The 15,181-nt window shown below is 45.8% G+C and overlaps 1 protein-coding gene across 20 annotated transcripts; it reads left to right on the forward strand.

The window, feature by feature from the left end:
- Positions 1-32: 32 nt before the first annotated feature.
- On the forward strand, positions 33-15,163 carry LOC118936545 (Fc receptor-like protein 5). Of its 20 annotated transcripts, none has more exons than XR_016485686.1 (13): positions 33-713; positions 799-825; positions 950-1,106; positions 2,051-2,226; positions 6,014-6,200; positions 6,476-6,582; positions 7,657-7,929; positions 8,921-9,223; positions 10,983-11,084; positions 13,162-13,192; positions 13,290-13,405; positions 13,530-13,595; positions 14,059-15,163. XR_016485686.1 is itself a non-coding variant. In XM_090195398.1 (13 exons), exons 5-13 carry the CDS (start codon positions 6,137-6,139, stop codon positions 14,146-14,148), a joined length of 1,083 nt encoding a protein of 360 aa, XP_090051524.1. In that variant the 5' UTR covers positions 59-713; positions 799-825; positions 950-1,106; positions 2,051-2,226; positions 6,014-6,136; the 3' UTR covers positions 14,149-15,163. The 20 variants fall into 20 exon arrangements, 9 of the variants coding, with proteins under 9 accessions (XP_090051524.1, XP_090051516.1, XP_090051517.1 ...); XM_090195398.1 differs by having other exon boundaries at positions 59-713; positions 6,476-6,589; positions 13,290-13,329; XR_016485687.1 differs by having other exon boundaries at positions 62-713; positions 8,921-9,206; positions 13,290-13,374.
- Positions 15,164-15,181: the final 18 nt, after the last annotated feature.

Here is a 15,181-nt window from a genome sequence, read left to right on the forward strand (position 1 = left end):
TTTGTGGATCTGCTGTTGGAGAGAGGGGGTATAAGGGAGGGGGACGGTGTATAGTACTATCAGTTCTGTGCACATGTGTGTGTGTGTGTCTGGTGTGTGTGTGTGTGTGTGTGTGTGTGTGTGTGTGTCTGGTGTGTGTGTGTGTGTGTGTGTCTGCTGGGTGTGTCTGGTGTGTGTGTGTGTGTTTCTGGTGTGTGTGTGTGTGTGTCTGGTGTGTGTGTGTGTGTCTGCTGGGGGTGTCTGGAGTGTGTGTCTGGTGTGTGTGTGTGTGTGTGTGTGTGTGTGTGTGTGTGTGTGTGTGTGTGTGTGTGTGTGTGTGTGTGTGTGTGTGTGTGTGTGTCTGCTGGGTGTGTCTGGAGTGTGTGTCTGGTGTGTGTGTAGTGGGGCGTGTAGGTTACTAGGTCCTAACCTTTCTTTCTGTTATTTTTATCGGCCCCCACATCCTGCTCTCTCTCGCTCTATCTCTCTGTCTCCACCATTCATTCACTCTCACCACCCTCCATAACCACTAACCCCTCCAAACACTAACTGCAGTACACACACACACACACACACAACAAATGTAAACACATTCAAACCTTTACACACACACGGATACAAGTCCATATCTGCTTCTTCAGTCAAAAGCAAACTTCCAGTCAAATTGTGTTTTGTGGATAAGGAGGAAGGAGAGAAGATGACTACTCTCAGAGCAACAGTAGTGGTTTTACTGGGTGAGTCGTGCTGTACTTGTTATTATGGCTTTCAGATGATTCTTTTATAGAACACCAACAGTCTTCTTTTTCTTCTTCTCTGAAGGTTTCTACACCTTCTGCCAGGAGACAAGTAAGTTTTGTGCCAATTTCTTAGTTATGTGTGTGTGTGTGTGTGTGTGTGTGTGTGTGTGTGTGTGTTTCTGAGTGTGTCTGACTGTGTTGTGTACCCCCTGTTCCCCCTGTCCCCGTCCCAGGAGCCTCAGTCCAAGGAGCCTCAGTCCCAGGAGCCTCAGTCCTAGGCAGACCGTTGCTGTACGGCCCCTCAACAGCCCTAGAGAAGACTGTAGAAGAATTCCAGTGTGAAGTTCTGCGTTACCCTAAACAAGAGTCCATCCTCTACCAGCTATTCAGGTGGGTGTTGCTGTATTGTAGGGAATTCAGGGAGTAGCCCTGACCGAGACTCAAACGACTGTCAACCCAAAACCTTCGTTGTTACGCCAAAAGATCCTTTTCCGAACCTCTTGACCAGCTTGCTAAGTGTTTGGTTAAGATTGCTACAATATCTACCTCAAGACCCTAAGTACTGGAGATCTGAAAGGAGGTGTTGCCTACTGATATATTCATATTGACAAGTAGGCTGATCAATCCAATGCAGTGCCTAGGGGGTAGGGTTCTAGGGGTCAGTGCCTAGGGGGTAGGGTTCTAGGGGTCAGTGCCTAGGGGGTAGGGTTCTAGGGGTCAGTGCCTAGGGGGTAGGGTTCTAGGGGTCAGTGCCTAGGGGGTAGGGTTCTAGGGGTCAGTGCCTAGGGGGTAGGGTTCTAGGGGTCAGTGCCTAGGGGGTAGGGTTCTAGGGGTCAATTTAAAACTCACATTAGACAAGACCTTAAAGACGCTCAATGCAGAAATCGCTCCACCATTTCCTGTTTGTTAAAATTCGAATAGTTCGCCTAATTTCAGTTTATGTGACAAAACCAGCATGTGTAGTGTAGAGAATCATTGTAGCCTAAACCGCTGTGTAGTATCTTTTCCAGAACCAGTGTAGTATTTCCAGCTGTCTGAAGCTGGTGTATAAAACTGAAAGTAAAAGATGCATAAAACAAAACGTAAGAACGGGAAGCATAGAAATAGCACACATAGAACAGATCTACCGCTTCTGAGACTGGCTTTTAATGAGGATTACAGATCTATAACTCACATTTCTATGTGAATTTGGTTGGGTCGCCCTCAAAAAGTTACATATTGCAGCTTTAAGTTTCTACAGAGCCCTGTCAATATAATGCCATGTAAACAACACAATAAAATATACATTTTTACCACTGTTATGTTTCCAATCCATTACTGTAATCTGTCCTCAGGGAAGGTGACCGGTCCAAGGCCTTAGGCTTCTACAGTGCTCTGTCTGGTGAGATGGCCAATTTCCCTCTGTACATCACTGCTTCCTACGAGGGCTACATGGTGTGTGTAGCCAGCGTCCAGAACAACACAGTAATACAACCCACCGTCAGTCAAAGACACCACCTCAGAGTAGTCGGTGAGTCGTAGACCCTGTATTAATACTTTTGTTTTGTCCTGGAAGAATGGCGCCAGAGGGGATGGCTGCCACTTTACGGGCTCCTAACCAGTCGTGTGTTTTTCGCATTGTTTGTAACTTATTTTGTACATAATGTTGATGCTACTGTCTCTTATGACCAAAAATAGCCCCTGGAAAATAAGAACAGTGATTATAAGAACAGTGACCTCAAACTGGACAAAGCTCCTGGAAAATAAGAACAGTGACTATAAGAACAGTGACTATAAGAACAGTGACTATAAGAACAGTGACTATAAGAACAGTGACTATAAGAACAGTGATTATAAGAACAGTGACTATAAGAACAGTGACTATAAGAACAGTGACTATAAGAACAGTGACTATAAGAACAGTGATTATAAGAACAGTGACTATAAGAACAGTGACTATAAGAACAGTGACTATAAGAACAGTGACTATAAGAACAGTGACTATAAGAACAGTGACTATAAGAACAGTGACTATAAGAACAGTGACTATAAGAACAGTGACTTTAAGAACAGTGACTATAAGAACAGTGACTATAAGAACAGTGACTATAAGAACAGTGACTATAAGAACAGTGACTATAAGAACAGTGACTATAAGAACAGTGACTATAAGAACAGTGACTATAAGAACAGTGACTATAAGAACAGTGATTATAAGAACAGTGACTATAAGAACAGTGACTATAAGAACAGTGACTATAAGAACAGTGACTATAAGAACAGTGACTATAAGAACAGTGACTATAAGAACAGTGATTATAAGAACAGTGACTATAAGAACAGTGACTATAAGAACAGTGATTATAAGAACAGTGACTATAAGAACAGTGACTATAAGAACAGTGATTATAAGAACAGTGACTATAAGAACAGTGACTATAAGAACAGTGACTATAAGAACAGTGACCTCAAACTGGACAAAGATTATTTTCTTTAATGAGTCTGGAGCGAAAGATATAATGTTTCTCCCAGACAAGGCTCAAATCCCCTTCATTCGCAGGAAGAAAATAAGGAAATACAGGGGGCGGAGATCAGGGTCCGATCAGATCCTTGTGAGAATTTGTCGATAACAAACAGGTAACCCACCTCTACCATCTGTTCTATTAGCCAACGTGCAATCACTGGAGAATAAACTGGAAAAGCTCCGTTTGAGACTATCCTACCAATGGGACATTAAAAACTGTAATATCTTATGTTTCACTAAGAATGACGACACAGATAATATACAGTTGTCTTGGTCTTCTGTGTGTCGGCAGGACAGACCAGCTACGTCCGGTAAGACGAGGGGTGGGGGTGTGTGTCTATTTGTCAATAACAGCTGGGGCGCGATGTCTAATATTAAGGTAACCTCAATGTATTGCTGAAGTAGAGTACCACATGATACACTGTAGACCACACCATCTACCAAGAGAGTTTTCAGCTATATTTTTCATAGCCGTCTATTTACCACCACAAACTGACGCCGGCACTAAGACTCAACGAGCTGTATAAGGTCACTCAGCGAGCTGTATAAGGTCACTCAGCGAGCTGTATAAGGTCACTCAACGAGCTGTATAAGGCCACTCAACGAGCTGTATAAGGTCACTCAACGAGCTGTATAAGTCCACTCAGCGAGCTGTATAAGGCCACTCAGCGAGCTGTATAAGGTCACTCAACGAGCTGTATAAGTCCACTCAGTGAGCTGTATAAGTCCACTCAGCGAGCTGTATAAGGTCACTCAGTGAGCTGTATAAGGCCACTCAGCGAGCTGTATAAGGTCAGTCAGCGAGCTGTATAAGGTCACTCAGCGAGCTGTATAAGGCCACTCAGCGAGCTGTATAAGTCCACTCAGTGAGCTGTATAAGGCCACTCAGCGAGCTGTATAAGGCCACTCAGCGAGCTGTATAAGGCCACTCAGCGAGCTGTATAAGGCCACTCAGCGAGCTGTATAAGTCCACTCAGCGAGCTGTATAAGGCCACTCAGCTAGCTGTATAAGGCCACTCAGCGAGCTGTATAAGGCCACTCAGCGAGCTGTATAAGGCCACTCAGCGAGCTGTATAAGGTCACTCAGCGAGCTGTATAAGTCCACTCAGCGAGCTGTATAAGTCCACTCAACAAGCTGTATAAGGCCACTCAACGAGCTGTATAAGGCCACTCAGCGAGCTGTATAAGGTCACTCAGCGAGCTGTATAAGGCCACTCAGCAGGCTGTATAAGTCCACTCAGCGAGCTGTATAAGGCCACTCAGCGAGCTGTATAAGGCCACTCAGCGAGCTGTATAAGGCCACTCAGCTAGCTGTATAAGGCCACTCAGCGAGCTGTATAAGTCCACTCAGTGAGCTGTATAAGTCCACTCAGTGAGCTGTATAAGTCCACTCAGTGAGCTGTATTAGTCCACTCAGTGAGCTGTATAAGTCCACTCAGTGAGCTGTATAAGGCTTTAAGGAAAGAAGAAAATGTTCATCCAGAAGTGGCACTCCTAGCGGCCGGGGACTTTAACAGACATAATTTCTGCCAGCATGTCACATGTGCAACCAGAGGGAAAAAAACTCTAGACCACAGACTGTCCTCAATAGGCTGAGAGAGGCTGGACTGAGGGCTTGTAGGCCTGTTGTAAGGCAGGTCCTCACCAGACATCACCGGCAACAACATCGCCTATGGGGACAAACCCACCGTCGCTGGACCAGACAGGACTGGCAAAAAGTGCTCTTCACTGACGAGACGCGGTTTTGTCTCCCCAGGGGCGATCGTCGGATTCGTGTTTATTGTCGAAGGAATGAGCGTTACACCGAGGCCTGTACTCTGGAGTGGGATCGATTTGGAGGTGGAGGGTCCGTCATGGTCTGGGGCGGAGTGTCACAGCATCATCGAACTGAGCTTGTTTTCATTGCAGGCAATCTCAAAGCTGTGCGTTACAGGGAAGACATCCTTCTCCCTCATGTGGTACCCTTCCTGCAGGCTCATCCTAACATGACCCTCCAGCATGACAATGCCACCAGCCATACTGCTCATTCTGTGCATGATTTCCTGCAAGACAGGAATGTCAGTGTTCTGCCATGGCCAGCGAAGAGCCCGGATCTCAATCCCATTGAGCACGTCTGGGACCTGTTGGATCGGAGGGTGAGGGCTAGGGCCGTTCCCCCCAGAAATGTCCGGGAACTTGCAGGTGCCTTGGTGGAAGAGTGGGGTAACATCTCACAGCAAGACCTGGAAAATCTGGTGCAGCCCATGAGGAAGAGATGCACTGCAGTACTTAATGCAGCTGGTGGCCACACCAGATACTGACTGTTACTTTTGATTTTGACCCCCTCTTTGTTCAGGGACACATTATTCCATTTCTGTTAGTCACATGTCTGTGGAACTTGTTCAGTTTATGTCTCAGTTGTTGAACCTTATGTTCATACAAATATTTACACATGTTTAGTTTGCTGAAAATAAATGCAGTTGACAGAGAGGACGTTTCTTTTTTTGCTGAGTTTACAATGTCTTCATAGAACTAGAATGTACTCATAGAACTAGAATGTACTCATAGAACTAGAATGTACTCATAGAACTAGAATGTACTCATAGAACTAGAATGTACTCATAGAACTAGAATGTACTCATAGAACTAGAATGTACTCATAGAATTTGAATGTCTTTATACAATTACAATGTCTTAATAGAACTAAAATGTTTTCACAGATCTAAAATGCCCTCCTAGAATTAGAACACAACATTATCAGATTCTATGGTGCTGAGAATGGTTCTACTGCATGGTTGTATGTGTTCTCCCACAGACCCAGTCAACGGTGCAGAGGTTGTAGTCCAATCAGGGTCTGTGGAGTTCTACGAAGGGAAGCCACTGTCCCTACGTTGTAACATCGCCAAAGGGAACCACGTCTCCTACCAGTGGCTGGTGGATGGGAAGCCCCTCCCCCTGTCTCCTTTACACAATCAGACACAGGAACAACTCTTCATCTACAGGTACTGTATTGTGGATGGTCTGTTATTACTGGTCTGTCTGGTCTGTCTGTCTTGTGTTTGTCTTTCAGAGGTTCATTTGTGCCCACCTGAAGATGCATCTTAGATCAGGGATGCATTGGATATGCAAACAACTGAAGATAACTGATATATTTATTGACAAATACACCATTCCAGTCACGTAGATCTTCGTCAATGTTGTATTATTTAGCTTCTTATATGTGAAAACTCACTGGAAATATTGTTGACAGTATCTGTATTTGTATGCACTACTACAGGATGGTGCCCCAGGACAGCGGGGAGTACACCTGTGTTGCTACCAACCAACTCAACATCACCAAGGTCTACTCCTCCAGGAGCACTGCCAAGGTCATCAAGGTCAAAGGTCAGAGGTCAGGGGGTCATTTGTATCACATAATTATGGAGGAGGGTGAAGTTGCCCCTAGATGCTGATCTTGAGTCAGTTTAGCATTTTCCGCACTAATGCTTAAGGCTTGGGGGAGGGGAAGCTGATCCTAAATCTGTACCTAAGGTGTACTCATAGAGATAGGGGGCTCTAGTGCCACAAAAAAAAAACGTTTTAACATGGGCAGCAACATAGAGGGATTTCACCATTTTGAATTAGCCTTCCTATGGGTTAAGGAAGGATCCTATGACATCAACAAGGGATGTTATTTCCCTTCAGAATGTGTTTACCTAAGTATAGAGGCAGGTAGCCTAGTGGTTAGAGTGTAGAGGAGGCAGGTAGCCTACTGGTTAGAGTGTAGAGGAGGCAGGTAGCCTAGTGGTTAGAGTGTAGAGGAGGCAGGTAGCCTACTGGTTAGAGTGTAGAGGAGGCAGGTAGCCTAGTGGTTAGAGTGTAGAGGCGGCAGGTAGCCTAGTGGTTAGAGTGTAGAGGAGGCAGGTAGCCTAGTGGTTAGAGTGTAGAGGAGGCAGGTTGCCTAGTGGTTAGAGTGTAAAGGAGGCAGGTAAGGTAGCCTAGTGGTTAGAGTTTTGGGCCAGTAACTGAAAGGTCGCTGGTTTGAATCTCTGAGCCGACTGGGTCAAAAAGCTGTCTGTGCCCTTGAGCAAGGCACTTAACCCTAAATGCTCCTGTTAGTTGCTCTGGATAAGAGTGTCTGCTGAAATGTAAAATGATAGCCAGTATGCACATATCTAAGTCTTACCAAACTGTATTTTTTTCTGTTAGAAAAGAGGCGTTTCCCTGAAGGGGGTTGTTTTCCTTCAAGTTGCCCTATCTCTCTTGTCTAGGGCAGGAGTTTTCCCTGGTCAGGTCCAGCGGTCAGGAAAACTCCACACTGCGTATTTCTCAAAGCTCCTGACAGCTGAAATGGATTCTGTCATAAGTCTGTCACATGTTCATAGTGAAGTGAAGTCAGTGGGTTGTATTCAATCAAACCCTGTATTCAGAGGATATCTTGTTCAAAACTCTCTCCATCCATCCTCTCCTCTCTTTCAGAGCTGGTGTCTGAACCAGACCTCCTCTTCCTGGTCCTGAAGGAAAGAGGCGGGACCTACTTTGCCCTCGTCACGTGTCAATCACTCAATGGGACTCCGCCCATCACCTTCTCCCTCTACAGCAGGTCAGAGTTCATTAGCACGGAGACGGTTGACGAGCGATTCGCCACGTTCTCTATTCCAGTGGTTCTAGATCTCCACATGGGCTTTCTACAGTGTCAGGCGCAGAACGGAGACAGGGTGGTGTACGGTCAGTGGACGTCCATGCACGTTGGTAAGTCTGTCTGTCTCGCTGTCTGTCTGTCTCTTTGTCCGACAGTCTGTTTCAAGCAAATTATTTGACCTATAGTTCTGTTCTCAGCACTCAAGACCCACTGGACTTATAACCCACTGGACTTATCACCCACTGGACTTATAACCCACTGGACTTATCACCCACTGGACTTATCACCCACTGGACTTATCACCACTAGACTTATCACCACTGGACTTATCACCACTGGACTTATCACCACTAGACTTATCACCCACTGGACTTATCACCACTAGACGTATCACCCACTGGACTTATCACCCACTGGACTTATCACCCACTGGACTTATCACCACTAGACGTATCACCCGCTGGACTTATCACCACTAGACTTATCACCACTGGACTTATCACCACTGGACTTATCACCACTAGACTTATCACCCACTGGACTTATCACCACTAGACGTATCACCCACTGGACTTATCACCCACTGGACTTATCACCCACTGGACTTATCACCACTAGACGTATCACCCACTGGACTTATCACCCACTGGACTTATCACCACTGGACTTATCACCCACTGGACTTATCACCACTAGACTTATCACCCACTGGACTTATCACCCACTGGACTTATCACCCACTAGACTTATCACCCACTGGACTTATCACCCACTGGACTTATCACCCACTGGACTTACCACCCACTAGACTTATCACCCACTGGACTTATCACCACTAGACTTATCACCACTAGACTTATCACCCACTGGACTTATCACCCACTGTACTTATCCCCCGCTGGACTTATCCCCTGCTGGACTTATCACCCACTGGACTTATCACCCACTAGACTTATCACCCACTGGACTTATCACCCACTAGACTTATCACCCACTGGACTTGTAAATTCTCATACATTGAAACTCAGTAGTGCACTATGAGGGGAATAGGGTGCCATTTGTGTTGCTGAGTATACCTACCCCCCCCCCCCCCCCCCCCAGTTTCAGTAGGTGGAGCTGTGACGATGCACTACGACACCGACGTGGGAGAAAACTTCTCCATTGTGGGCCTGAGGTTCTACTGTTCCGTGGAGAGGGGAACCTTTCCCCAGTACCGCTGGTTCCTCAACGGAACTGTTCTAGAAGGCCGTGGAGAGTTCTACTGGGTGGAGAACCAGCCGGAGCAATCCATTTTGTTGTTATCTGTGGGGAGGAGCAGTGCCGGAACGTACCATTGTGAGGTGTCCGACAGCTTAGATGACACTACGGTGATCAGCAGTGAGGCGAGGTACATCGATAAAGAAGGTTTGGTCTGAGATGAGTCTTTGCTTTTTCTTAAATAAATTTTGATTGGATAGAGAGAGATAGCTGAAAGAGCAGTACATTGAGACCAGATACAAACCCATGCTGGCAGCGGTACATTGAGGCCAGATTCAAACCCATGCTGGCAGCGGTACATTGAGGCCAGATTCAAACCCATGCTGGCAGCGGTACATAGAGGCCAGATACAAACCCATTCTGGCAGCGGTACATAGAGGCCAGATACAAACCCATGCTGGCAGCGGTACATAGAGGCCAGATTCAAACCCATGCTGGCAGCGGTACATAGAGACCAGATTCAAACCCATGCTGGCAGCGGTACATAGAGGCCAGATACAAACCCATTCTGGCAGCGGTACATTGAGGCCAGATTCAAACCCATGCTGGCAGCGGTACATAGAGGCCAGATTCAAACCCATGCTGGCAGCGGTACATAGAGGCCAGATACAAACCCATTCTGGCAGCGGTACATTGAGGCCAGATTCAAACCCATGCTGGCAGCGGTACATAGAGGCCAGATTCAAACCCATGCTGGCAGCGGTACATAGAGGCCAGATACAAACCCATGCTGGCAGCGGTACATTGAGGCCAGATTCAAACCCATTCTGGCAGCGGTACATAGAGGCCAGATTCAAACCCATTCTGGCAGCGGTACATAGAGGCCAGATTCAAACCCATGCTGGCAGCGGTACATAGAGGCCAGATTCAAACCCATGCTGGCAGCGGTACATAGAGGCCAGATACAAACCCATGCTGGCAGCGGTACATAGAGGCCAGATTCAAACCCATTCTGGCAGCGGTACATTGAGGCCAGATTCAAACCCATTCTGGCAGCGGTACATAGAGGCCAGATACAAACCCATTCTGGCAGCGGTACATAGAGGCCAGATTCAAACCCATTCTGGCAGCGGTACATAGAGGCCAGATTCAAACCCATTCTGGCAGCGGTACATAGAGGCCAGATACAAACCCATTCTGGCAGCGGTACATAGAGGCCAGATTCAAACCCATTCTGGCAGCGGTACATAGAGGCCAGATTCAAACCCATTCTGGCAGCGGTACATAGAGGCCAGATTCAAACCCATTCTGGCAGCGGTACATAGAGACCAGATTCAAACCCATTCTGGCAGCCGTACATTGAGGCCAGATACAAACCCATGCTGGCAGCCGTACATTGAGGCCAGATACAAACCCATGCTGGCAGCCGTACATAGATGCCTGATTCAAACCTAGGCTGGCAGCGGTACATTGAGGCCAGATTCAAACCCATTCTGGCAGCGGTACATAGAGGCCAGATACAAACCCATTCTGGCAGCGGTACATAGAGGCCAGATTCAAACCCATTCTGGCAGCGGTACATAGAGGCCAGATTCAAACCCATTCTGGCAGCGGTACATAGAGGCCAGATTCAAACCCATGCTGGCAGCGGTACATAGAGGCCAGATTCAAACCCATTCTGGCAGCGGTACATTGTACAAATGCTCCAGACACAGAGGCTTAGACCACTGGACCATCCCAGGCATGAGGGTCCTTGTGTGGGTAGAATGTGTAATGTTAACCTCACTCCTCTCTCCTCTCCATCCCAGGCATGAGAGTCCTTGTTTGACTGGAATTGAGTGTGTGTGAATCTTACAGACAGATGGCTCTACATAAGGTCAATGGGTTGTATGTAATTCAATCAAAGCCTGTATTTAGATGTTTGAAGTTGTTTTTGTTTGTTTACCTCTTCTTCTTCCTCTGCCAGTGTTGAACCACCTCCCTACCACGGTGGTGGCTGTTGTGTTCGGCTGTTTCCTCTTCCTGGTTACCTTGGTGACCACCTGTTGTTTCATTGGTCTGCTGTACCGTGAGTGTACACTTTACTTATTCTCCTCTCTCTCGTCTCTCTCGCTCCTCTCTCTCTTTTCAGTTTGTCTCTCTGTCTCTCTCGTCTCTCTCGCTCCTCTCTCTCTTTTCAGTTTGTCTCTCTGTCTCTCTCGTCTCTCTCGCTCCTCTCTCTTTTCAGTTTGTCTCTCTGTCTCTCTCGCTCCTCTCTCTCTTTTCGGTTTGTCTCTCTGTCTCTCTCGCTCCTCTCTCTCTTTTCAGTTTGTCTCTCTGTCTCTCTCGTCTCTCTCGCTCCTCTCTCTCTTTTCAGTTTGTCTCTCTGTCTCTCTCGTCTCTCTCGCTCCTCTCTCTCTTTTCAGTTTGTCTCTCTGTCTCTCTCGTCTCTCTCGCTCCTCTCTCTCTTTTCAGTTTGTCTCTCTGTCTCTCTCGTCTCTCTCGCTCCTCTCTCTCTTTTCAGTTTGTCTCTCTGTCTCTCTCGCTCCTCTCTCTCTTTTCAGTTTGTCTCTCTGTCTCTCTCGTCTCTCTCGCTCCTCTCTCTCTTTTCAGTTTGTCTCTCTGTCTCTCTCGTCTCTCTCGCTCCTCTCTCTCTTTTCAGTTTGTCTCTCTGTCTCTCTCGCTCCTCTCTCTCTTTTCAGTTTGTCTCTCTGTCTCTCTCGCTCCTCTCTCTCTTTTCAGTTTGTCTCTCTGTCTCTCTCGCTCCTCTCTCTCTTTTCAGTTTGTCTCTCTGTCTCTCTCGCTCCTCTCTCTCTTTTCAGCTTGTCTCTCTGTCTCTCTCGTCTCTCTCGCTCCTCTCTCTCTTTTCAGTTTGTCTTTCTGTCTCTCTCGCTCCTCTCGCTCCTCTCTCTCTTTTCAGTTTGTCTCTCTGTCTCTCTCGTCTCTCTCGCTCCTCTCTCTCTTTTCAGTTTGTCTCTCTGTCTCTCTCGTCTCTCTCGCTCCTCTCTCTCTTTTCAGTTTGTCTCTCTGTCTCTCTCGTCTCTCTCGCTCCCCTCTCTCTTTTCAGTTTGTCTCTCTGTCTCGCTCCTATTTCTCTTTTCAGTTTGTCTCTCTGTCTCTCTCTCTTTTCAGTTTGTCTCTTTGTCTCTCTCTTTTCAGTTTGTCTCTCTGTCTCTCTCTCTTTTCAGTTTGTCTCTCTGTCTCTCTCTCTTTTCAGTTTGTCTCTCTGTCTCTCTCTCTTTTCAGTTTGTCTCTCACACTCCTCTCTCTCTTTTCAGTTTGACTCGCTGTCTCTCTCTCTTTTCAGTTTGTCTCTCACACTCCTCTCTCTCTTTTCAGTTTGACTCGCTGTCTCTCTCTCTTTTCAGTTTGTCTCTCACACTCCTCTCTCTCTTTCAGTTTGTCTCTCTCTGTTTCAGTTTGTCTCTCTGTCTCTCACACTCCTCTCTCTCTTTCAGTTTGTCTCTCACTCCTCTCTCTCTCTTTTCAGTTTGTCTCTCACTCCTCTCTCTCTCTTTTCAGTTTGTCTCTCACTCCTCTCTCTCTCTTTTCGGTTTGTCTCTCTGTCTCTCTCTCTCCTCACTCTTTTCAGTTTGTCTCTCTGTCTCTCTCTCTCTCCTCTCTCTTTTCAGTTTGTCTCTCTGTCTCTCTCCCTCCTCTCTCTTTTCAGTTTGCATCTCTGTCTCTCTCTTTTCAGTTTGTCTCTCTGTCCCTCTCTCTCCTCTCTCTTTTCAGTTTGTCTCTCTGTCTCTCTCCTTCTCCTCTCTCTTTTCAGTTTGTCTCTCTGTCTCTCTCCCTCCTCTCTCTTTTCAGTTTGCATCTCTGTCTCTCTCTTTTCAGTTTGTCTCTCTGTCTCTCTCTCTCCTCTCTCTTTTCAGTTTGTCTCTCACTCCTCTCTCTCTCTTTTCAGTTTGTCTCTCTGTCTCTCTCTCTCCTCATTCTTTTCAGTTTGTCTCTCTGTCTCTCTGTCTCTCTCTCTCCTCACTCTTTTCAGTTTGTCTCTCTGTCTCTCACACTCCTCTCTCTCTTTCAGATTGTCTCTCACTCCTCTCTCTCTCTTTTCAGTTTGTGTCTCTGTCTCTCTCTCGCCTCACTCTTTTCTGTCTCTCTCTCTCCTCTCTCTTTTCAGTTTGTCTCTCTAACCCTGTTGCCTGTTTTTCCCACAGAGAAAAGACAGTGTCTTGTTGAAAAGTCTATGTAAGTGAATTTACTACCCGTAACAACCTCAGCCCTGAGATCTCACCTGTTTCCCAGTGGCCAGATGTTGATCCCCGTATTCCTCCATCTCCTACAGGCTGGATCTCAAGTTGGGTCTGGAGATGCACAACATAATGGTGTCTGATGATTATGAAGAGTTCCTGGGTCGCCAGTGCATTATGGTGGCCGAGAATGATAAAAAAGTTATTGTGTGTGCGTGTGTGTGCGTGTGTGTGCGTGTGTGTGCGTGGAAAGATAATAAGTACATACTTCACATTCAAGTTCATTTCGAACTTCCCCACAGAGTGTAACATATTCCCCTTTTCTCTCGATGAAGGATGAAGAGGAATACATGGAGGATGACGGAGTGGTGAGAGCAGCCAGAATCGTTGACTCAGATCAGGTAATGTAGCCTCAATCAATCAATTAATCAACTAACTGATCAATCAATCAACCAATCAATCAACTAACCCATCAATCAATCAACCAACCAATCAATCAACTAACTGATCAATCAATCAATTAATCAACTAACTGATCAATCAATCAATTAATCAACTAACTGATCAATCAATCAACTAACCCATCAATCAATCAACCAATCAATCAATCAATCAATTAATCAACTAACTGATCAATCAACCAATCAATTAATCAACTAACTGATCAATCAATCAATTAATCAACTAACTGATCAATCAATCAATCAATGAATCAACTAACTGATCAATCAATCAATTAATCAACTAACCCATCAATCAATCAACCAATCAATCTATTAATCCACCCATCCACCATGAATCAGTTAACCAATTAATCAATCAATAAATGACCCAATCAATCAGACTGATGTCACTGATCCACAGGAGGAAGTAGAATCGACAGACGAGTGGCTGGAGCTACACCAGGAACTGAAGAACACCTTGGAGGATGAAATTCCACAAAATAACTTTTGAATTCTACAACCATCTAAAAAGAAGCGATTCCTACACATTCCATCACAAAGCCCTCCCCTACAGAGAGATGAACCCAGAGCAGAGGCCCCTCAGCCAGCTGGTTCTGGGGCTCTGTTCACAAACACAAACAGACCCCACAGAGTCCCAGAACAGCAACACAATTAGACCCAACCAAGTTATGAGGAAGCAAAAAGATAAGTATTTGAAATACTGGAAATAATCACCCCAAAAAACAGAAGAAACTAGAATGTAATTTGGCCCTAAACAGAGAGTACACAGTGGCAGATTAACTGACCACTGTGACTGACCCAAAAGTATGTACAGACTCAGTGAGCATAGCCTCGCTATTGAGAAAGGTAGGCAGGCAGACCTGGCTCTCGAGAGAAGACAGGCTATGTGCACACTGCCCACAAAATGAGGTGGAAACTGAGCTGCACTTCCTAACCTCCTGCCCAATGTATGACCATATTAGAGACACATATTTCCCTCAGATTACACAGATCCACAAAGAATTTGAAAACAAACTAAACATTGATAAACTCCCATATCTTCTAGGTGAAATACCGCAGTGTGTAATCACAGCAGCACGATGTGTGGCCCGTTGCCATGAGAAAAGGGCAGCCAGTGGAGCACAAACAACGTTGTAAATACAACCTGTACTTGTGTTCATTCATCTTCCCCTACTATTCGTACTGCAACTATCTGCACGTTGCTAAAACAGTGTACACAGCTGATAATATAACACTTGAAATGCCTTTTTTCAAACCTTTGTGACTGCAATGTTTACTGTTCATTTCTAATATTGTTTTGTCTTCTCGCTTTTGTTTGTTGTTTAAGTCACTTGCTTTGGCAATGTGAACACACGTATTCCATGCAAATAAAATTTAAACTGAATTAATGAGAGAGAGAGAGAGAGAGAGAGACAACTGAATACAATTAACTATTAGGGAGATGTCCATTGCTTACAAGACAGACAAATGAAATATATTTTTGTCGAATAAAAGTGGATAGCCAATTATGACTTCTTCTGTCT

The sequence above is a fragment of the Oncorhynchus mykiss genome, chromosome 13 (genome assembly GCF_057628025.1).
Source record: "Oncorhynchus mykiss isolate SJ-2025 chromosome 13, ASM5762802v1, whole genome shotgun sequence".
In the NCBI taxonomy this organism is placed as follows: Eukaryota; Metazoa; Chordata; class Actinopteri; order Salmoniformes; family Salmonidae; genus Oncorhynchus; species Oncorhynchus mykiss.